Source organism: Phasianus colchicus, chromosome 2 (genome assembly GCF_987193195.1).
Source record: "Phasianus colchicus chromosome 2, bPhaCol1.hap1.1, whole genome shotgun sequence".
NCBI lineage: Eukaryota > Metazoa > Chordata > Aves > Galliformes > Phasianidae > Phasianus > Phasianus colchicus.
In genome coordinates, this window is record NC_143437.1 from 86,425,538 (window position 1) to 86,449,255 (window position 23,718).

A 23,718-nucleotide genomic window follows, 5' to 3' on the forward strand; every position below is an offset into this window, starting at 1 on the left:
AATGCTCACAGAAACTATTACTACCCAAAAGGATTTTATGCTGAGATGTGACTTTTGTAGTAACAGCTGCAGAGTAACGCAACACGGCCTTGGTACAAGTTGGGTATCTTCACACTGCTTTCTTTACAGACCTCTTCGGATCTTTTGTAGCCATTTCCTATCAGTTCCACTGTATTTCACCCAGATGTTCTTTAGGCCAAGCTTACTTATTTTAATTCTTCCTTTTAGGAAGACTTTAGTAAGACTACAATAGAACAGTATTTTGAAAGCTAACACACATGCAAACACAAACAGCTGCTGCACGTGAACCTAAAATCCTAAGATATCAGAAGACTTTTTATCATCTACACACTTGGGTGAGAATCTCTTAAACTGCACAGAACAGAGAAGCCTTAAAAGCTTAAAAAATAGGAATAACTTTATAAATCTGATTTTACTCTAGCAGTGTAATTATAACTACTTTACTTTTTAATACAACAGAAATACTAGCACTAAGGAACGGAGCAAGAAATTGCAGAGGCTTTTTTGCTTGCTCATGTTTCAATAGTGGCCATTCTTCTGAAATTGATACTATAAGGATAAGGTCATGACAATCTGTTGAAATTACCACGATCTGCCTAAAACAAATATTGTTCTAGCATTATTTTTTAAACTCAGAAAACACATACACAGTATCTTTGTGGCTACTTGGCAGAATTAATGCTGTCCCATACAAGCACTGTACTACCCAATCCATATTTTCTATGTTGTATTTTGGGAATTGAGCATAAACGCCCCAGTGCTCCTCCTCAGCAGTCACTTTCAAAATGCAGACTCCACACTGCAGAGCCTTCACGTGCAAACTATTCATTTCTCTCAAAGAAAAAGAATTTGTCTAATAGCAAAGGTTAGCAAAATTTACATCTGTAAGAGAAAGTATTTCATAATGACTAATATTTGCACAGCTCAGCACTTGCTTCAAGTTTTTAACTGCTTCTTGGAGTCTTCACAGCAGCAGATGGAAGGAAAGAAGTGGTACAAGTCAGCGTGTGCACATTTAGATGGTTTGCCTCCTGACCTTTTGTTTCTGTTTCCGATTGTTGATCATGGAAACAGACTTTTAGCTGCACTGATTTCCAGCAGGCTGTGCAGTACTCCTTGATGGAAAAAAATCATGAATTGAGGAATTCCATTTCAGAAAGCACATCCTGAAGAACAGCCCTCTGTACTGGGGGATGAACTCAATGACCAGAAAAGATCCTTCCTAATACTGGTGCTCAACAATACGCACAAAGAAAAATCACCCACAGAAGCAATTTCTGCCAGTGGATACACACATATGTATACAAGTGCAGATATAACTAGACATGTTTGAAATCTAGACATAGGGAATTGTCCCTTCCCTTTATCCCAACTTTCCACATAGATGTAGTATGATTCTCCCACCTACTTAAACAAAAGAGACTGTATGCAGAACACATCATGCATGTCATTGTTCGCAGGGTTGTTCTAATTGCTCATAAATCACTTGCTTTTAAACTATTCCAGAAAACAATGTTTCAAAACTATAAAATGCCCATTAAAGTATAGACCAACTACTACATACCACAGGATTATTATGGCAGAAGACTATAAAAAATAAAAGCTCAGTGACTTGGAACACGAAAAACAAAGAAACCTTTTTTGTGACAGCACTCTGAGAAATTAAGAGTTTTCATTGAAGCCTGATATGAACTGGCTTAACAGTAATGACGTACCATTATTGAGTACATCACCTCCTACTGTGTGACAGTTTCCATCAACACAAGAAAAAAATAATCAGGCAAAAAGCAATTCTACTAATGCAGAAAAACTATGTATATACATCCACCACAGCCTGCTTTGGCACCAAAAGTTATTGCTGAAGGTACAATATAATAGCAGTCCTAAAGGAACATCCTCATATTATTGAGCAACTACCTACACTAGATCACCTGCTGCTAGTAGTAGTTTAGAACAGTGATTTTTTGCAACTTTTAACAATATAGTCTCAACTACCTAAATTGTTTTTCCTCTGTTCAACTCTCAGAGCTTTCCAATATCTGCCAGGAATTTGTAACTTTTTTCCCAGCATTGGGCTGAAGACTAATGGCTTTAATGAGAGAGAAAGGGATCAAGAAATGAGTCCGATTTAAGCAATGAACCATTCAACCAAAAGCCAAGAAGCTGAGAACACTACTTTCTATAAAGTCTGTCAATTTAGTGCTGGCATGTGCAAATGTTAGCACCTATGTAATTTTTTTAATTTTTTTTTTTTTTTCATTTTAAAAGAGTGCAAGTAAATTGCTTGATCTGTAACCTGTTTCCTGATGACAAAAAATTTTTGAGAACTTTTCTTTCCTCTGGACATAGCTGTAGGATGCACACTATGTCTGGACTGAGATACACCACAGAAAGAACATAAGTAGGCAGTTTTTCAGATTACTATGTTTTGGATAAGTATTTACAGAAATTTTATTTTCAGTAGACCTTGATTACATAAATACGAGATCTTTGGATAGGTTAATTCAAAGTAGTAATGGTGTTAAATTATAATTCATATAACTCAATCAGAAATATGAAATTTGCTACAGATGTAGCTTAATTGGGATCAAAGTAATCCTGGACACTTTTTGTTCATGAGGGAAGGAAAGCAGTAAAAGAGAACAGCTGGGAGGGGAAAGGGAAAAAGGGAAGTTGAAAGGGCTGTCAAATGTGATCAGTGCTTTTCAGTGGTCTCTGTCAATCAGCCTTGTGCCTGTAGCTTGTAGCAGGAACAGTTTGTTTCCACTGTACTCCTCTAATCTGCCTCCATGGTCAGCAGGTTCCTGGCAAGCTTTCCCTGCCATCAGTGAGGATTTGCTGGGATCCTTCTTCCTAACACCAAAAGGGAATGGAAGGAGGGCACCATCTAACAGCCCTATCCTTCCCCTACCACCTTGAACAGTTCCTTTGAGATGCCTGTGATCTCAGAATATCCAGCTCAATTTGGAGTTGTTGGGATGCTACTGATAAAGCTCTCAGTTTCTGTTTACTCTTTAATAAAAAATATAGGCATCTAGAGATGCCATTCAGTTGTGGGGGGGAACCACACACTTCCAGTATTCCATGATTTACAAGCACATCACTGACTCTTCTGTTGCTGTTTTTTTCAAAGCATTTATTGCATTTCAATATTCAGAGATGTCAGCTGATGTAGTTTTTAAGTGTTTCTTTCAGCAGAAGGTAATAAGTAAATTAACAGCATTATTAACTTTATCAGAAGTGGTACTCAGAGAATAACAGTATCCAACATGCTTAATTCAGTGATAACGCTTCGTGTTCTCTGCAAGAGATGTAAGAGTGTTAACAGATTGCAAAGCAGACAGGAATTTGGCATGTAGTACAATAACAAGGACTAAAGAAGTTAAACAGAAGCAGAATAGTAACAGACTTTGTGTGCATCTATAGGAATAAGATTCAGCTCCAGACATCTAAATTCAGACATCTCCCGTTATTGTCAATGGAGGTCGATGCAATCAGAGGAGTCTGGGGAGCAATTCAATTTACCCTAACAGAGGCACCAAGAGGCTCACTAAATAAATCATTATCTAGACACTATTGACTGTATTGGCTAGAGCTCTATTGATCATAATGGCAACCTGGGATCCTAGAATAAAGAATATGTATACCAGAGAGAAATTAGATTCAGTAAGCTTGTATCAGAATTGATAGAAATCCATATTTATGTATACCACTGCAGCAGGTATTGCATATTTCAGGCAAAGATGGATAAATACTAGCCAGGGCCCTCTGCAGAGCCTGAAAAGTAAATTCCTACTGCTCTGTCTATACTCTAAACAACAGAGCCATCATATTTTATTTAGTTTAACTTAAGCACAGTAATCTAACGCATTTGGTCTGGTATAGCTCAGGATCCTTTATATTATTCACAGTAACCTGGATGACTACGTACAATAAAAACTTAAAAAGGAAAGAAATAGGGAAGAAAACAGATTAATTTTTCATAGAAATATCAGCATGGAGTCACGCTGTTACTTTGTGAAAAATTCTGAAACATATCCAAATAGATTCTCTTTTTGAACAGGCGATAAGATATGCAATAAAAAGCAGCACTGGGAAACAAGGTCTAGATCGCACAGAAGGAATATTTGTACTAGTCTATCATAACATTTTAAAGCTATGGATGAGAAGACACAGGGATTCAGGGCAGGGACAGCAGAAGAGAAACTCATCAAGATCAGCTCTGAGGAAAACCAGTCTCAGCTACTCCAGTCAATGAAAATTAGACAGGTCCTCCTACAACAGTGTTCAAAAACAAGACCAAAAATGCATGTGGAGGCACGATGTACAGCCATCAGCTCTTGAAGAAGAGCACTGTTGGTGGTATGGTCTGCACTTCACTTCTGCTATGATGTTCCCAGTTTCAAAGACATCGCAGGAGACCGGAATGAATCCAAGAAAGTCTGGTTCACCACCTGGTGTGACATTTCTGCTTAGCACACCTGCCACAGAGTTGAAAGACCTAAGCACACTCAGCACAGAAGTTGAAGCTCTCTTAGAATCATAGAATTATCTAGCCCAACCATCAGCCCACACCTGTGATCGCTCTAGACCACATTCCTCAGTGCAATCCCTACCCTCTTCCTGAAAACCTCTCCTAAAGAAATTTGAGACTCAATGGTTTGGGTTGGAGAACACGCCTTCATATCACTATATGATTCTATTTTCTTTTTTTTTTTTCGCATAATCATAACAAAAAACAAGATGTTTGCAGTTACTGAGATACGGTTAAATCTCTTAGATAATGACAATGGTGCCAGAACAGAAGGACATCAGGTGTCCAAACATGTAATGTTCTAATATATCAGCAAATCCCTTCCCTCCTCAAAAAAAAACTGACTAATGAACACGTTTCCTCAGATAGATACATAAACTTTATGTCTACTCTCGAAACATCTTATCTGTTTTATGCTGGCATAAAAGAATGAGAAAAAACAAGGGATTTAGAGATTTGCTATTTGCTTAAGAATACTACCATCCTCCCTGTAAAAACTCTGCCATAAAAATACTTCTTCCATTACTAGCAGTACTGCAAAAGGCAAAAATCACATTTTTATATGATGATCAAAGGAAATTGAAAAACACAGACATCAGTCCTTACTGCCATAATAAGCATAACTGCTTACATACAATAAAGAAGGGTACTTATATCTTACAGTGTAGTCCAGTCAACACTTACTTGAACTCTCTAGACTTTGTGTAACAACTCCTTCTGCATTCAGTGGCAGAAGTTTTGTTTGTTTTTGCTTTTTCTGAAGGACATACGACTATTTCCCCATCTTTTGTTTTGTTGTCGTTCATTACTCGTTAAAGGATGAACTGACTAAAGAAAAAAATGCAAACTGAAAACTAAAGAAGCTGTACTGCCAGATTGCTCTGAAGTAACATACATCTCAATTATTAGTGCTGGATGCAAAAGTCTAAAAATTAATACAATTTCAGGGAAAATAGTCTGGTAACAAAACATAAGAAGGACAACTCAACTACTGTAATCCATCTAAAACCCAATGTTTTTAAACAAAGCTATTTCCTCATTGGTATTTAACACTCATGCCTCAAATCCAGCTTCAATAAGAAAATTTATGAGAAAAATAATGAAATTCCAATCCAAATTCATTGCAAATCCAAAGGAATTTGCACTTGCTTAAGATCACTAGATTCTGTTCCCCATGTACAGCAGAGTACATCTGAGCCAGAGATCTTCAGTAAGGACAAAGGGAACACAAAAAAAACAGAGCATAACACATTATGCAGAATGTAGGTTCTCAGCTAAACAGCACAGTGTATTAGAATATAAAATCAGTACCTTACTTTCTTTCAAGAGGCAGTAACCTCTCTAGTGTTGAAATATTTAAATCTGATGACAGTAATTCAACTTTTCCAGATCAATAAAGTAAATTTCTGAATCCTGAAGCGTTGATAGCACGAATTAGATATAAAAAAAAGATGTCTTTATTCATGAGATTCAATACATTTCAAGAGACATGAGGCACAATGCTAAATCAATTCTGAAAGTAAAAATACTTTCTTATTTACATTTAAACCTACGTGGTATATCAGCAGATTGCACATTTGATACAACATGCTGCTTTTCTGGATGACTGAATATGAGATATAGCCACAATTTGCTGCTTGAATATAGACATATGGAATACAACACTGAGATATAACAGGAATTACTCGGACCTTATCAGAAGAGAAGACAGTACATGATTCTGGATTTTAGTTTGGAAGTCAGTTTATAAGACTACAGCAAATCTGAACATTTAATAATTTAAAAATATCATTTCAAACAATTGTATCAACATTAATTAGCTTCTCTACCAAAACCAGTGCTTTTCTGTTCTAAAAACACAGGAGCACAACTGGAAGAGACCAGTCATGTCATTCATCGCAGATGTTAACAAAAGGATACAATTGAGCGGATTTGCTTCTAAAAAACCTTGACTTCTGTATCAGAAATTAGGGTAAACAACCAAAAACGTTATACAGCAGGTATTTCTTTTTCAACAGATGGCTATAAAGAGAAAGCTATATCGTTAGGAAGATATCAAAACAGCCTGCTAAAGCACATACTGCCAAAGAACATATTGATACTCAGATCCTTCACAATCATTGAACATAAAGTTGGCAACCAGATAAACAAACCTATTACTTTTCTTAAAATATCACTGATGTACCTACCACCCTGCTGTTGCTGTAACAGCCAATGAAACAGAAACTTCTAACAATTACAGTGTTCCTACAGTGATATTGAAGTCTGACAAGAGGTTTAAGTCTACAAAAGAATTATCAAAAATTAAATGACTTGTTTTCCATTCATTTTTATACATAAAATTCTATGAAGATACTACAGTAATGAAAGTTATGTCCAAAAATGTGCGTTTATTAGGAATAAAATGTCGTAAAATCTAATCTTTGATGTAGTTTTAGAACAGGAAACATTTATTGCTTTCATACTAGTCAGTCTAAGGACCTTATCACCAACCTGCACATACTGAAATCTGTTTTACTATTCAATGTGCCTAATATGTAATTAAGAAAAACCAACCCTAATTCTCTTTACTTTAGTTAGCACAATTTTAAAAAAACAAAAACTGTAATTAATGTCCTGGGAAATAAATTATGATCTTTTCTGCCCTTAAGACACACCACAGGCTGAAAGACAGTCCGAACCTTCCCTTCACAATACAAGCCAAATGCTGAAAATTGAAAATCAACATTAAGGTAGATAAGTTTTGAACAGGTTTTTTAAAAATTAGGCTGAAGAACTTGATTATTTTGAAGTGAGTGATCACAGGAAAAATGAATGCAATTAAGAAATTTTGTAGCAATTCTAAGGAGGATTTCATGCTTTCTAGTATATCATCATCAGTCATGGTCTCATTGAATAACACCCATGAATCAAAAACATGCTGAAAAATAACATGTTTTTATACTAGCTCCCTTTCATTTAAAAAATTGTGCTCTAAGATTTTTCACCTGTTACATGAAATGGAACTTTTTATTACTTTAAATTCTAAGGGTTGGTTTTTTTTTTAAACAAAGTATCCATAAGAAAAATACTGCCTTATAAAAACTATGTTAAGATGTGGAATGACAATTAATGAAACGGATTCTCGTCAATATTCAGTTGACTTAGACAACCTTAGGGTACACCAACATGCTGATTTGTAATTTAAGGCCTGAGTAAAGACGGTTTCAGAGGGAAATGCACAGAAGCCTGATTGAGTTTAATATGCATCTACATTTGCTACCGGGCATAATTAAAACTACATCTCTCTCTCAATCTACATAATTATGTCCCAAAGACACTTTTTCTTTAGTATCCTTAGCTTCGCTGTTAAACCAGGAAAGGCCTCAGGTTTAAGAGGTCATCCAGTATAGTTTTAAAGTAAAATACATCCTTCAACAGAAAGAGTTTCCAAAATAAAACAAAAAGTTCCTGTTAGGCTTTGTTCATTTTAGTGCACAGAATTCCAAACACGTGGTAGGTAAAATAAAATTTTAATGCACTCTTAAAAAAAACACTAAATGAGGTTGCAGCTTACTCCCCTGACAAAGGTACAGGGAATTGACACAGCTCCTGCTACTGGGAAAAAGAAAATTGAACACTGCTAATTTTGGAAACGCCATTAATTGATACTAAAATGAATCATTTATTCACTGGAGGGAATAAACCCTTTACCAGTGAATATTCCATCCGCAAATGTAAATGATAGCCAGGCTAACCAGTTCAATAAAACAGCACAACATTATGCACCACTTACAATGTATTACTATTCTTATTTGAACTTTAAGAACCTCTGAACACAGTTAAATCATGTGCATTTTTAATACAAAGTTGTAGGTTAACTACTATTTCAGTGATGATTACATACATTGTGCATTGGCAAAAAAACGGTGAAAGATTTATTACTTTCATCTTGCTTTGCTGAAATAAGTGGTAAGACTTTCTTATGTATCACAAAGAAGCTACAGAGGGCTTAAACATCTTGTCCTCTATTCACATCTAATTTCTCATCAACTGACTGATAATGCCAACTGGAGCTATGAAGTACTTCCTTTAATTGCTTAATTAACACATATTACATTCGATACAGTCAGTAAGGAATCTTATCCTTCCTAAGACTTCGAAGCATTTGCAAGAAGTTGTTTGCATTGGAACACACTTCTTAGAACAGAGCCAAATGCAAGAAAGGGGAGCATGCTTTCCAAGTCCTCTCCCTTCCAAATTCCGTCGCAGATCTCTTTCCTGCTGTTTTATTCAATAGATACACACAGCAAACTGAAGAAATCAAATCATGTAGACTAGCATGTCAGAAATACACAGACAGTACTCATCTGAGTTTCAAAATGCTCAAGTGCTCCACAAGAGAGAATTGAAGAAGAATACTAGAAAGCATAAATGAATACAGGACAGAGAGCAAAAATCCCCATTACTAAAACAACTTCAAACAAAAATAACATAACAGCAGGATTCCTGCACATATTTAATATATTCATTGTGATATACTTATTGACAAAAAATAACCAAATTCCAACAGCAATTGAAACATTTCCATTCAACAGAAGATACCATGATTCTTTGGGACTAAACTCCATAACCAGAGAGCAGAAGTTTTGCAAGAATGCCCTGGATTCAGTTATCACGATTTTCAATTTTTTGTGTGAAACTTCTCACTGTTTCTTGTTAGGAAATTATCAGAGAGAAAAAAAAAACAATCCTTTTCAAGCTACCACAAACAGGAAAGTTGTACTAATTCAGCTTGATTCAGACACAACAACAGTAATCCATCCACTCGTGGTTTCAAGTTTTAATTCTCATGTCTAGCTGCATAAGTTTTGACTATAAAACAAATTCACTCACAATACCTCTAGTGCTAATTGTTTATTATAAAAACACCAGACCATCCTGAATTTTTCAGCTTAGACTCCTTCAGCTAATTAACCTCAGCAGCCCGTAACTATGACCTTCCCCAACAAGGAAGTACCATTTGAAGAATGCACCTCTGAACACCAAGTCTTCAATTTAATACACATAAAAGATACCAAAGCAAGCTATATGAAAGGAGATCTCTTGATGATGGACTCAATGCCACAAAGCTGATTTCTGGAAAGAAGCACCACTAGGGAATTCAGATTGGGCATTTTTCTCATGATAAATATCAATGCTGCAATGGCTGTTCAGCTACTAACAACAGGTATCTTGGTTTATTCACTTCTGTTTTGTAAAATATACTCATTGCACAGACCTAGCTCTTCAGAGGAATGACATGAAGTTCTATAATAAAGAAACATAAATAAAAGAACTCAGGAACAGCAAAATCTGGAGTTCCTTCTCTTCAGCTTTTGAGGTTGCAATTTAAATTAAATACTCTTTTAAAAAAACTCTAGTATGCTTTGTTTTCTTTAAACTTGCTTTTAAAGAAAAGATGCAATACATTTTCATGTTTCTTTTGATTATTAAGTCATTTAACCTGCTGTTAAAGCAGCTTGAAGAGCTATCTTCGTTCATAGAACATAAAAAGCATTTGAAAACATAGCATGAAAGTATTTTGACCTTCTTTACGCTCAGCTGCCCTATGATTCTGTGAAAGCAGTCATTCAACATATGTGTTAAGCAACGTCATCTTTGCCAATACAGATAAAAATCATTCACCCAAAAAATCTTTATTTTGGTGTAAAAATGCTCTCTCTCACTACACTTAGAGAATGAAATGATTTCCAAACTATGAGAGGAATACAGTCAGTGATTCTACTGAAGCTAATTTCTGCAGCCAATAGCCAAATCTGTGGGCGTTTCATGTAAAAATGCAATTTGTTCAAGATCCTGACTATCCAGTCCTCCAATAACCAATGAAAGCAAGGATGCTTAACTATAATATCAATAGTTCGTTACCACAATGCACTACTCTACTATTTTCCACAAACTTCAGGGGGATAATATTTTATAGGTAATATATGGAACACATCTGTTCTGGTTTTGCAATCCTAAAAGACAATAATCATTTCCTTAAAGTTTTACTGTCACCTTTAGACATCTCCAGAGAATTCACACCTATCCATCTATTTGCATTACAGTACTACTGATGTACAATGAAAAATAAAAGTTCAAATGTTAATCTGTATGAAGGAATTTCAGTTAGATTCATATTTCTATTTCTTAGATGTCAAATATTGTGGTTCTTTTCCAATGTATCACTAGGCTTTGGCAGTTTTCTAAGATTTAAATAACTCCAGAACAAAAGCAGCAAGTTTCATCCAACTAGAGAATTATAACTGTGACAGAACAGAGATCTTCCTTAATCTCATGAATCAAAAAATGCTCCAAAAATAGTAGGTACCATTATTATCCCAATAGAAGAAGGACAGGTAAAGCAAACCTTGCTGTAAATCAACTCCCAAAGTTGAAACAAATGAGAAAGTAAAATACCAAAATTAAATGCAATCAGCTGACTGACAGTATATTCCAGGAGATTTAAGGAGGTAGAGGTTGTTTTAAGGAACCACCATGCCATTTTGTGCATTAGAAAAATCCACTGTAGAATGCTCTGTATGATTAAAAGCACTGCTCAGCTTATTAGCAGATACCTATTGCTATTTTCATTCTAAAGTATCGTTTGTTTTCACAATGTAAATATACAAACCTGCAAAGCATTACAGTATAAGCACTTTGAACTTAGATCTACAGGTTGTATTTGTTCATTCTTTATGATCTTGTCTCCCTCTAGTGGCTAGCTCCCACAACAATTTAATTCTACCTATAACCAGATGCATGTGCAGAATCACAGAACTAAAAAAGAACTTCAGAAGACCTCCAGACCAACCTCCAGCTTCAAGCAGCAGCAGACTGCTCAGCACTTTGTCCAGTTGGGTCTTTGAAACTTCTTAGTACAGAGATCACACAACATCTCTGAAGAAACTGCTCCAGTGCCTCCATGCTGAGCTCTTCACTACATCCAGTCTGAATCCCTTATTTTAACTTAAGCCTCGATGCCAAGCTATTAGCTACAGGAACTGAAAGCAGCAGGTTTCATTCTTTTCTTTGCTCTAAACTCACGTTCCTTCAAGTCCCCGACTTCACATTCACAGAACACTCATATAAACAGATCATATAAACAACAGCAACCAAGTAACAATTTCCACTGTAAAAAAGGAATTTGTTTTCAACTATCCTGCCTTTTTACCTCGTTGCAACTATTTAACATGTCTTAGTTCACCTTACTAGTCCTTTGTTTCAATTATTTTAAAAGTATATTGAGTATTATTGACTATTTGGATATATACTTTTTTTGGGGGGGGGGAGAAGAGGGAAGGCAGGTTGGGGAGGACGGTTACTCCAGAAAAGAATGTAGAAAAATATATTGGGACTAATGTTTGCTTAGAGTAATATCACATATTTCATAGATAAAAAACAAAAAATACCTTAAAATAACACTGAGGTTTTGAAGCCAAACAGTGTAACCGTTCAGTCACACCTATCACAATTTAACAGTCAATCCTATCATCTGAACAACAATTTAACATTAAGGCATTTTAGCCTAGCAATTAGCAAAATCATTTTCATTTCAGTGCTGCAAGCAAAAGCACGTTTTGTTTTGTGCTCTGCTTCTGTCTGCAGTGAACATGTCACTACTTGATCACTTTCCCCACAGGATCACCACCAGTTTCGGGGTGTTCTTCCTAGGTTCCGCTTGACTTCTTGCATTAAATGAAGTGTGAAACTTTGTATTCATAACGCACCATAGTTTCCTCTCAAGAGAAAAAGAATGTGCTTTCTAAAGTGGTTTTTCATCACTGAAATCTGGACTATGCCCCCCTCACTGATTTAAGAGCACAGGAGGACTTACTCTTCGGTGCAAATTCTCCTTGCACCTGTGCTTAGGCTGTAATATTCACTTCACTACACTGTTCATGTGGCTAAGGTGATTCCCTTCCTGCTGAAAACTGAAATTGGGAACTAATCTTAAGACTGAAAACCATCCTAAACGTTATTGCCATTCAAGACCAATGTGAACACACAATTTTAAAATAATAACCATTTGCAACAAACCAAACACTCCTTTTTCATAATACACCACCCAGTAATTAACACTAATCTTTAGCAAGGTACCATCATCATCTACCTTTGCAATGCTCTGATGGGACAAAACAGTGTAATTACCTCAAATCTACAGGAAAGGAAACACTGCACCAGTGTCAGAAAATAAAAATGCCAAAAGAAAAAAAGTAACAATTAGAAGAGCATTCATCTTCATTTCTGGGGGACTTTAAGCATTACTGAACATTTTGCTGTGAAAGTCACAGCCAGCAAAACCCAGGGTCATAAAACTTAGCTGAAAACATGATACAAACTGCATGCATATTTTCATAAATGTGCACACAGCTGGTATCAACGTGCATGTGGGTGGAATGGGACACATTCATGCAATATTTTTTTCATCAGAAATAATAAATGTACATATTTGTATTGGTGTTATGTGGCAAGGCTTTCATCATGGGGACTGCATGAGTGGCTTCTGGGAAGAGTCCCCATATCAGGTCAGAGCCAGCTCCAGCTGTTCCAAAAGGGATTCACTGCTGCCAGCAGTTAATTGATATTCAACTGCAAAATTAAAATTACTACCTAGATTGAAATCTCTTTTTGAATCTTTGTAAAAAATTACGTTTCAGATTTTTCTGCTTTTATGAAACACATTCTTCCTCTTAAATCATGCATCAATAAAGGAATTAGATTTACACAGGTCTAAGTCTTTATTAAAATGCTGTTTTCATCTCTCTTCTCAAAAGATTTGCAGATCAGTTCTCCTATCTTCTGGGACTTGGAAGAGAAGATGCATACTGTAATTCATTATACCCAGAGCTACATTTTTTTTTGTTGAAATAGCCAAGGCATAGGAACTTGAGCTAATAAAAAAGAAAATCATCTGCCAACCTTCGTAGTACTCTGGAAAGCTAAGATCTCATAACATTAATGTAAAATAACATAGTCCAAACAAAAGTGATGCAAGGTCTGAAACTTTTGCTCCAAGAGAACGGTCCTGAACTCTGCCTGTATGCCCTAATGACATATACCACAGGCCAACCACATGGATAAAGCAGGGCACCTGCTTGATTCAGCTGGTTAAAACACTAGACTGAGCAAAACAAGGAGCAAGTTTCTTTTTAGACTGTGAATTTGCTACAGCAAGCTCACCTCTCACACAGTTGTTCAACTAATTTTATTTTTATTAATGAACAAAAAGACTAACCTCTCCTTACAGACCGTAATGTCACTTACCTACGCTGTGAGCTAATTTAGTCACTCAGCACTTGTTTCACAACAGCAATTTCCCACTGATTTGAGTGGTAAAATAAGATTTCCTAGACCTTACATAAAAAAGCCTCTGGTTCTGTGGCTAGTCTGCATTTTTCCATGCTTCACAAGAATTACCAAAACGTAATGAATAAAATCATAATGAAAAAGAAAAAAAAAAAACAACCAAAGCTTTAGAATACGTAACTGTGTTTTTGTACAACTATCTACTTTAACAAGCACATACCCAAACCTACAGCACACATGTACACTAACTACACCCTCACGCTCACATTAGGTCTTTTTCACTAGTTGAATTACCTTGTCTGCGTCCACTTTTCCTTTGATAAATTCCTTCTTCCAAAATTCCAGTGCCTGTTCTAGAGTCAGACCAATTCCTTTTAAGAAAAGTCCATATTGCATACGGCCTCCATGACGAAGGTGATGGTTCTCACGTAGGGCTTTGTGCAACTGGCGCATGCAAAGAGGGAATGATTTCACAGAAAGCTGTCAAGAGAAAAAAAGGCATAGCAGTCATTTCATTTGTAGGTGCAATCAATAAATATACAGATATTACAGTATACCATAGAGCTTGGCTACAAAGTCATTACACTAAAGCAGAAAAGACAGGACAATTACCCATATCCTGGGCTCACTTGTGAAACTCCAGAGGAGGGGATCTACAGAAGAGATCCTTCTCCGCTGGTAGTCAGCTCTTAAATGGGTCTAGGAGAGGTGGAGCCAGGCTCCACCCCTTCCAGCAGCACAGGTGAATTGCCTTCACCTGTGCTCCCATGGCTGACTCATTGCTCGCCTCAGGTGATCAATCGGAGGTTCAGGCTGTGATTCAGCAGTTCCCATACAGTAGGATACAAGCTTACTAGGATCACTTCAAAATGTGAATGGCTAGAAGGAATAATATGCATGTACAGGGCATCCTTTAGACATCATCTCAAGAAAAAAGTCCAAAAGACAGTAACAGATAATAATATTAGAATGCCTTCTGTCCCAAGTAACAAAGGTTTAATTGCTGTCAGGTTTCCAATACTTCTTTCTTCTTCCTTATTTTATATTCTGCAATAGCAAGGTGACCTTTGTTAGAGGGTTTTTGGTGGGGTGGTTCTAGTTTTTTTTCTTGTTTTGGCTTTATTTTGTTGTTTGGATTCATCTTGGATGTTTGTAAAAACATCTTCAAGCAACTACAAGCAAGACTAAAATTGATTGCAGCTGATCTGCAGATTCTTTATCTGAAGAAAATTATTTCTTATGAAACGAGATCCCCGATAGAAAAAACAACAAAACACTTCAGTTTACTTGGGCCTTGCATCTTCATTTTTGAACATCTGAGTCATGTCGCGGAATTCAAAACTAAAATGAATGCTGTTGTGTTTAAGATAGATACTAAAACCTATTTCTACGGTTCAGATAAAAGACCTGTAAAATGTTTAAGCTGAAAAATAACTAAATAAGAAAATTTTATTAAAATCTGCTTATAGTGGTTGCTTTAGGCACTTACGAAAATACACAGAATTAAGCAACAAATTAGGCAATTCATTACAGCTTCAGTTTAAATCCTGATTAGATACATTTTCAGTTAATTTTGTTCCATTTTAAAATCACAATTTCAATCAAGTAGTTCTCAACAGTTACAAAACAAATACCGAATAAAAAATGAACAGATTGTCTGCATATAAGGCGTTTGGCTTTAAATCAGAATTCATCAACATATTATAGAACTCAATAAACAGAGAGGACTTACAGCATCGATGTGCTCTAGAGCAATTTTTCCAGTGTTTTTTTGTACGCTGTAATCTGGGCCAACATAAGAATGGCTGAAAAACAAAGCAAGCAATACAGCATCATTTAAAATTATCTCCATTCAACTTTTTTTCTTTTTTAATATTTACAAATTTGGGAAGAAATTATTTTACCAATTAAGGGCTAGATTTACAGCAGACAAAACCAAAAAAAAAACAGTTAACAAGTCATGTAATTTAGATTTAAAGAGCCAGCATGAAGAAACCCTCCTTTCCTATATCGTAAGGGAATGTTGCATCATCATCCAGAATTTAGATCACAGAATCACGCTATTGTTGAGACTTCTGAAGATCAGCTAGTCCAATCCCCCTGCTTAAAACAGAGTTAACTAAGCAGGCTGCTCAGCATCTTATCCTGTTGGGTTTTCTGTACTTCCAAGGGGAACTCCACAACCTCCTGGGCAACTTGATCCAGTGTTCAAATTGCATTAAAAAATGTTTACTTATGTTTAAATAGAATTGCTTGGATTTCAGTTTGTGCCCACTGCTTCCTGATTTATCACTGGATATCACTGAGAAGTGTCTGGTTTAATCTTCTTTACACCCCTTATACAGTACTTACTTGTCAGTAGGACATACACACCTAAACCTCCACTCTACGTTAAACAATCCCAGCTCTCAGCCTTTCCTTCTAAGACAGAACTGGGCCCAGCACTCCAAATGGCCTTCAACAAAAGTGAGCAAAGAGGAAGAATCCTCCCTTGACCTGCAGGCAGTGCTCTTCCTAATAACACCCAAGAGACAGCTGATTTTCCTTGATTCTGCGGTATGGTGGCTCTCAGTTTGTTGTCTACCATGACCCCAAGAACTCCTCCTGCAAGTCTGTTTCACAGCTGTAACCCCCAGACTGTACTTGTATACAGGGTTGCTCCTATCCAGATGCAGTGCCTGGCATTTCCCTCCATTAACTTCATGGAACTTCTGTTAGCACATTTGTTCAGCCAGTCCAATTTGTTCTGATTAAGTCTGCACAACCCCTGGTGAGGCAAACTCCTCTCAGTTTTGCATCCGCCATTTTTTAAGTGTGCACTCCATCCCATCATTTAACTTATTAAAGGAGACACCGAACCATACAGGATCCAACACTGACTCCTGAGGCTCTCCACTAACAGCAGGCCTCTAAACTGGTCTTCAACCCTCTGAGCGAAGCACTCTTCAGACCACCTCACTGTCCATACACCTAGCCCATGCTTCATCAGTTTACCAATGAAACTGTTACTTGAGAGGGAGTCAGAAGTCCTGCTAAAATCAAGATAAACATCCACTGCTCTCCTCCATCAATTGAGCTACTCATTCTACCTCAGAAGGCATTAAGATTGGTGAAGCATAATTTCACCTTCTGAAATCCATGCTCGTGATCTCCTCCTTGTCTTTCATAGGTCTGAAACCAAGATGAGAATGACCAGCCTGTACTTTCCTAAATCCTTATCCTTTTTAAAGGTGGGGTGCTTCTGTTTTCTTCTAGCAAGAACTTCTTGTACCTTCCTACTCTTCTACTTCTGCAGCATTTAAGGAAAAAAAAAGCCATTACTTACATATCACTATATGAACATCTGCTGGGATGGAAAAGGAAAAACTGAACACCTGCTTCTTCAGAGTATCAACAAAAAGCTGAAGAGGATTTATTGCAGTACTGACATAAAAACTCCTGACAGTAGCTGTCTAACCAAAATAGCACAGGATTCAACAAACGCAGCCTCATCTCTCACACATAATGTAGCAAAACTACTTCTGGCAACTGAGTTTAGCTCAGGCAATGCTATACTATATCAGAGCAAACATGTAAACACCATCAATGAAGTCATTTCAAATCAAATACAAGTATGAGGTGCCCAGGTTTTGCTTTTAAATATACAGCTTTGTTGTTTGAGAATATACAGTACTGCAGAACAGGCCAAGAGAAATGCTTACAGCAGAACCCTATAGAAATTAGGAGCTGACAGTGCAGCAGGCAAAGCAAGCACAAAGATACATCTAGTTTAAGGGATCAAAAATCATTTTTAACCTAGTAAGCTGTAAAGCCTGGGTAAGAACAAATTTCTTTGTGCCAAAGGGATTTTGCAAGCGACGTACAGAGATCATTTCTCAAATCCTCTGGACAAATAGAGAGATAAACATCAGAAAAAAAAAAGAAGAATTTAACTAAAATGATGATACTGGGTGCCACTGATTATTTTGTGACATTTCAATGCTGTAGTGTCTGAAAAAACATACAGTTACAAGTTGATTTTACCCTGGCACAAATCACTTGTTTTATTCTACATGCTACTCATTGGTCATTTAGGCTTATTTCTGGGACCAACTGAAACACAGCACTAGTTTGCTTGTTTTCATTAATACAACAATGCATAGCTAAGACAGAGAACTGAAGTGGGGGGTGGATGGAATAAATAATACTTTCCAGACTCTGAAAAGTTTAAATATCCTCAGTAGGCAAAGAGGGAACGTTTCAAGTGTGCTTCCCAGCTTTTACATTAAGAAGTAGTACATGACCATGGCAAGGTCATGTGGTGTACTGTACTTGTACACGGTGTTGTTCCTACCCAGACACAGTGCCTGGCATTTTCCTCTGCTGAACTTCATGGAACTTCTGTCAGCATATTTGTTCAGCCTGTCCAAGTTGCTTCATTCCTGACACCACAGAGCTGAATTTTACACACTGCATTCAAAGGTGAACAAAACCAAAAGAACACTTTCATCCATGCAGAGTATGTGGTAGACTGGGGCTGGACATAACAAGGGCAGAACTGCTTACATGGCTGTAAGATCCCATGGGACAGGAATTTGTGGATTTGCAGTTTTATGCATCAGGTCTTTCATTTTCAACAGTAGAAATTCTCTAGATCCCTTGATCACAATGAAACAACTCTTTATTGCCTTCCCAATTGCTATTATTTTCTCTACTTTTCTACTGAAAATCTCAACAACCTTGAGGAAAAAAAAAAGACAATCCTTTTTTCTATAAATAACAGCACTTATTTCTTCACACTATTACACATTGTCAGATAGCCTCATACTACTGATTTGGAAATGCTTTACAACACATCTTCTGTGGTTACTCCGCGATTTTGATAGTTCCTTACTCAGTTAAAATCCATATAACTCTTCACAATTTTTTTTTGTCTGCTGGCATTCCAAGAAGCCACAATGTCTTCATTTTTTCACTCTTAAATAGTTTTATTTTCCCTCCATACAGAAATTCCTCCATCTCTCCATTCAGCATGCCTCAATCACTCAAGAACTATCCACAACCCGACAACCACAGACACTAAAATAATTCAAGCCTATCTTGCAACTAAAGATTAACTGCAGGTTCAAATTACAGCTCTAAAATCTCATTAGTCTTACAATTCCTCAGTAAACATCATAGCACCGTTTCAATATTGTTTTTTCAATCATCAGATGTAAAGCTTTTGGATGTAATCTATTTCTAGAGTTTCTTTCAGAAGTACGCCCACATCATCCAGATGAAAGACCAGTATTCCTTTCTACAAAACATGTATAAAAAGCAGTATTTAAGAATAAAAATGTGTTTCAATGTATGCTGGTAGGCAGACTGAAATAAAAATAAGGGAACAAAATGCAAAGTCCAGCATAGGTGTGAAGTACTGTCATTTGAACGCAAAGGGGTCAAAAAGTGGCAACAATCAGCAACTACAAGAACAAAAGCACCTCTGTCAGTGTTTATGCATTTTTTTCCATGCAAGTTTATGTTGTTGCACAGAACACAATTCTAAAGACACTCTTACACACATTTTCCACAGGAAAACAATTAGAGATATGTATTTTCTTAAGCGTTTCTAGCTGGCAAAAAGTATTAAACTTTGTAAGGATTTTCAAAGAATCACAGAATCGTAGGGGTTGGAAGGGACCTCTAGAGATCATCGAGTCCAACCCCCTGCCAAAGCAGGATCCCTACACCAGGTCGCACAGGTAGGCGTCCAGGCGGGTCTTGAATATCTCCAGAGAAGGAGACTCCACAACCTCCCTGGGCAGCCTGTTCCAGTGCTCCGTCACCCTCACCGTAAAGAAGTTCTTGCGCACATTGGTGCGGAACTTCCTATGCTCCAGCTTCTGGCCATTTCCCCTTGTCCTGTCTCCACACACTGCTGAAAACAGTCTGGCCTCGCCACTTTGCCCCCCACACCTTAGATATTTATAGACCTGGATCAGGTCCCCTCTCAGTCTTCTTTTCTCAAGGTTAAACAGACCCAGCTCACTCAGCCTTTCTTCATAGGGGAGATGCTCCAGGCCCTTCACCATCTTTGTGGCCCTCTGCTGGACTCTTTCCAAGAGATCCTTGTCTTTTTTGTACTGAGGAGCCCAGAACTGGACACAGTACTCCAGACGATGCCTTACGAGGGCAGAGTAGAGGGGGAGGATCACCTCCCTCGACCTGCTGGCCACGCTCTTTTTAATGCACCCCAGAATGCCATTGGCCCTCTTGGCCACAAGGGCACACTGCTGGCTCATGGCCAACCTGTCATCCACCAGGACACCCAGGTACCTCTCCGCAGAGCTCCTCTCCAGCAGGTCATCCCCATGACCTGCATGCAATTATTCCTCCCCAGATGCAAGACTCTACACTTGCTTTTGTTAAACCTCATCTGGTTCCTTACTGCCCAGCTCTCCAGCCAGTCCAGGTCTCACTGAATAGCAGCACAGCCTTCAGGTGTGTCAGCCAATCCTCCCAACTTCGTATCATCAGCAAACTTGCTGAGGGTGGCCACTATCCCCTCATCAAGGTCATTGATGAAGATGTTGAACAAGGCCAGCCCCAGCACCGACCCCTGGGGAACACCGCTGGTTACAGGTCTCCAACCAGACTCTGCACCGCCAATGACGACCCTCTGCGCTCTGCCAGTCAGCCAGTTCTCAACCCACCTCACTGTCCACTCATCTATCCCGCACTTCCTCAGCTTTGTTATAAGGATGTTGTGGGAGACAGTGTCAAATGCCTTGCTGAAATCAAGGTAGACTACATCCACTGCTCTCCCCCCATACACCCAGCCAGTGACAACATCATAGAAGGCAACGAGGTTGGTCAAGCACGACCTCCCCCTGGTGAACCCGTGCTGACTACTGATTTTGGAACTGAGTCACATTCAGCAAAATTGTCAGAATTGTAGTAATGCTGGTTTGAACAAACAATGCTAGGAAACAGTTAAGCCATTAATGTAACACTGAATGCAAAATAATTTTAAGAATATGAAAGGAAGAAAAGCTTAGAATTTTTTATTTTACACAGGTTGCAGTAAACAGATCATATCTGTATGATGTAATTTATTCTTTCATTGTCTGCTTTTAGGAATTCAACGAATAAAATTTTCCTGTAATACAAAATCCTATTTCCTATATTATTACATGCCAAACAATTTAAATTTGACACCATTAAGTCAAAGAAAATATGTGGACTTAAAAAAAAAATACAAGATAACCAAACGCCAAAATTGTAGCAATGAAATCTACTTGCAGTATCAAGAGCTCTTAAATGAGTGCAATTCATGCAAGAGAGACTCACTGAGGAGTACTGGCAGCAGAAACCACTTCTGAAGGTGCCGAGACACTCAAAGAAGTAGGAAACCTGAGCTGGAAATGTCTGGAGTTTAGGAAACTGCTGCAGATGAAGGAAGAGAGGTGCTACATTTGCTTATGTATCATGATTTATGGCAGGAACAGAACACTTCAGTTGCTGTCTTTCATTTAGACCAAGTTAAGTTGTTCTAAAATAGTCTACACATCTGATTACATGTGAATGGGTTAAAATTCAAAAGCTGGATTACACACTAAACTGAGACAGAAAGTGAGGAGGAAGACAAAGATAAACATGGGCTACTTATCATAAGCACTCAATTTGCTGGGACTTAAATTCCCTATGACTGCTCATACGTACATATGCATTGTTGTTGACCACCAAGAAGAAATGACCATACCCACATTCCCAGGAGTAGGATATGACTTTCAAAAAACATCTGTTAAACCATTCTGACAAATAAAGCAGTTAGTGTACCAGGAGATTCAGTAGAGATAGGAAGGACGTTTTGCTGATGTTGAGGATAGGAAATGACAAGTCTATGGTGGTGTTCCTTCTTTACAGTATGAGTGTAAGGAGAGTAAACATATCTGCACAAGAACTGTGCAGATTCATTTAAAAAAACATCTAGACTTGTAAAACAACTCGTTTCAGCACCAACCCTGAGAACTATCATTTGATAACAGAACAAACAAAATTATACAAATGTTGCCTGTGAGAGATGCTAAAAGACCATGTAGTTCCACATTCAACTTAAAGTGGTACTATGACCAACTTCAATCAGGTCAGCCCTGGATTTTTTCTAGCTTGTTCCTAATAATTTCCAAAAACAAAAGATTCCCCATCTCTGGGTTACATGCTGCACAATAACCCTAGCAGAGATATTTTTGCTAATATCTCATCTGAAACTCTGAAGTTGCTACGTGTAACTGCTGTCATTTATTATATCCTCTGGCACCATTAAGAACTCTGAACCTGTGAGTACCCAGGTCTCAGATAAAATAGACATTTAGTCTAAACTAGTCCAACCACAAATATGCCCATTTTAAAAGAAAATGAGCAGGAATTTAAGTGTCTATGCTGACACAATCCATAGTGAAATCAGCTTTGAGGACTAGCTAATTTAAAAGTCCCATACGGTCATGAATATATGCAAACAAATGTACACAGCATTAACAACCAAACAGTGCTCTGCAACTATCAATTGTGTTCTCTTTTCACACTTTTCTATCTGAGCCTCAGACAAAGCTCTATTGACATGTGCAAGAAATAAAATGTTGCAGTAAGAATTCACACGCTGAAGGAACAGGAAAGCCAACAACTAATATTCTCTTTTTTTTCCTGAGTAAGATGAAGCAAAAATGAATCTAGATTTGTGGAAATAAGTAACAGAGAAGACCTATTTGATCATTTGTCTGTTCACTGCCAGAGCCTGTTTTTCAAGTTGTAAGGTTTTATGTATTCCGCCTATTTTAAATGAATTTGCCAAAAGACAATGATTTTTGCATAATTTTTTTAAGTGGGGACAAAACGTACTGGGAACAGCTCCTTCATTATCACAACTGTAAAATAAAAGCAACTCAATGGTTGCTTAACACAAAAACCCAAATTAACATCAGAATGCAAAAAAAAAAAGCCATTTTGCATAAACATCAGATAACGTCTCTGTTAGTTTAAACAGGCAGCGTTAAACTCTATGTTTTTTATGTAGGCTTTCCTTTACCAAAGTTATTTTAAAAATGTGCAATGTTCTGTGATTGTGTGATAGTGAAGACTGTTCCACATATGTGAGATTTCAGATTTCTCAATAATGCCTCTTGGAGAGCATAATTCAGAAAAAGCTGACCTAATTGCTCTTCAAAGTCGAATGGAGAAAGGTATGCCACAGAGCATATTTGGAACGTCCCACTAAGATGTATGGTAATAAAAACATGAAAGACTCGCAGTTATTAGCAATCAGAAGCAGTCCCTGAATAGTAAAGTAACAGTTACGGTGCACTTTTTCAATTTACTGCTCTGAAACAAAATCTAAACATATGTCAATAAACAATTTTTCTTATTCTCATTTACACTAAAGCATATAAGAACATCTTTATGTATTATTAATAAAAATGATGAAAAAATAAAATGCTGTGATTTTTTGGTTTGTTTTTTTTTTAGGTACAGATATCTCAAGCAGCAGAGCATCATAGGAAATGAACTGCATGCTGACTAGATCTGCATCCTAAATCAGGTACACTGCTGTCATGATGGAGCCTCACTGTTTCCATTTCTAATTCATTTAGCATCATTTCAGTAAACTTAATGCTGCATAATGTTAAAAAGGGCTTTTGTTATGGACATTCAATATTTAAGTAAATTTATACTCTTAACAAGAATTCAACAATTCAAACTGGTATGTACCTGAACCATCCAATCTAATTGGATTTGCTTTGAGCAGGGGCTAGATAAGATCATTTCCAGAGGTTCACTCCAAGCTAAATATTTCATTAACTCTAAACCAGCGCACC

The 23,718-nt window shown here is 37.3% G+C and overlaps 1 protein-coding gene across 4 annotated transcripts in view; it reads right to left on the minus strand.

Annotated features, from left to right (window-relative positions):
- Window positions 1–23,718, minus strand: part of PRIM2 (DNA primase subunit 2) — a 97,492-nt gene that overhangs the window by 22,511 nt on the left and 51,263 nt on the right. For all 4 annotated transcript variants that reach the window (XM_090136220.1, XM_090136221.1, XM_090136219.1 and 1 more), the window contains 2 exons: window positions 15,618–15,690; window positions 14,180–14,365 (listed from right to left, as the gene is read on the minus strand). In XM_090136220.1, coding sequence (XP_089992346.1) covers window positions 14,180–14,365; window positions 15,618–15,690 — 259 coding nt within the window. The remainder of the gene's footprint in view (window positions 1–14,179; window positions 14,366–15,617; window positions 15,691–23,718) is intronic.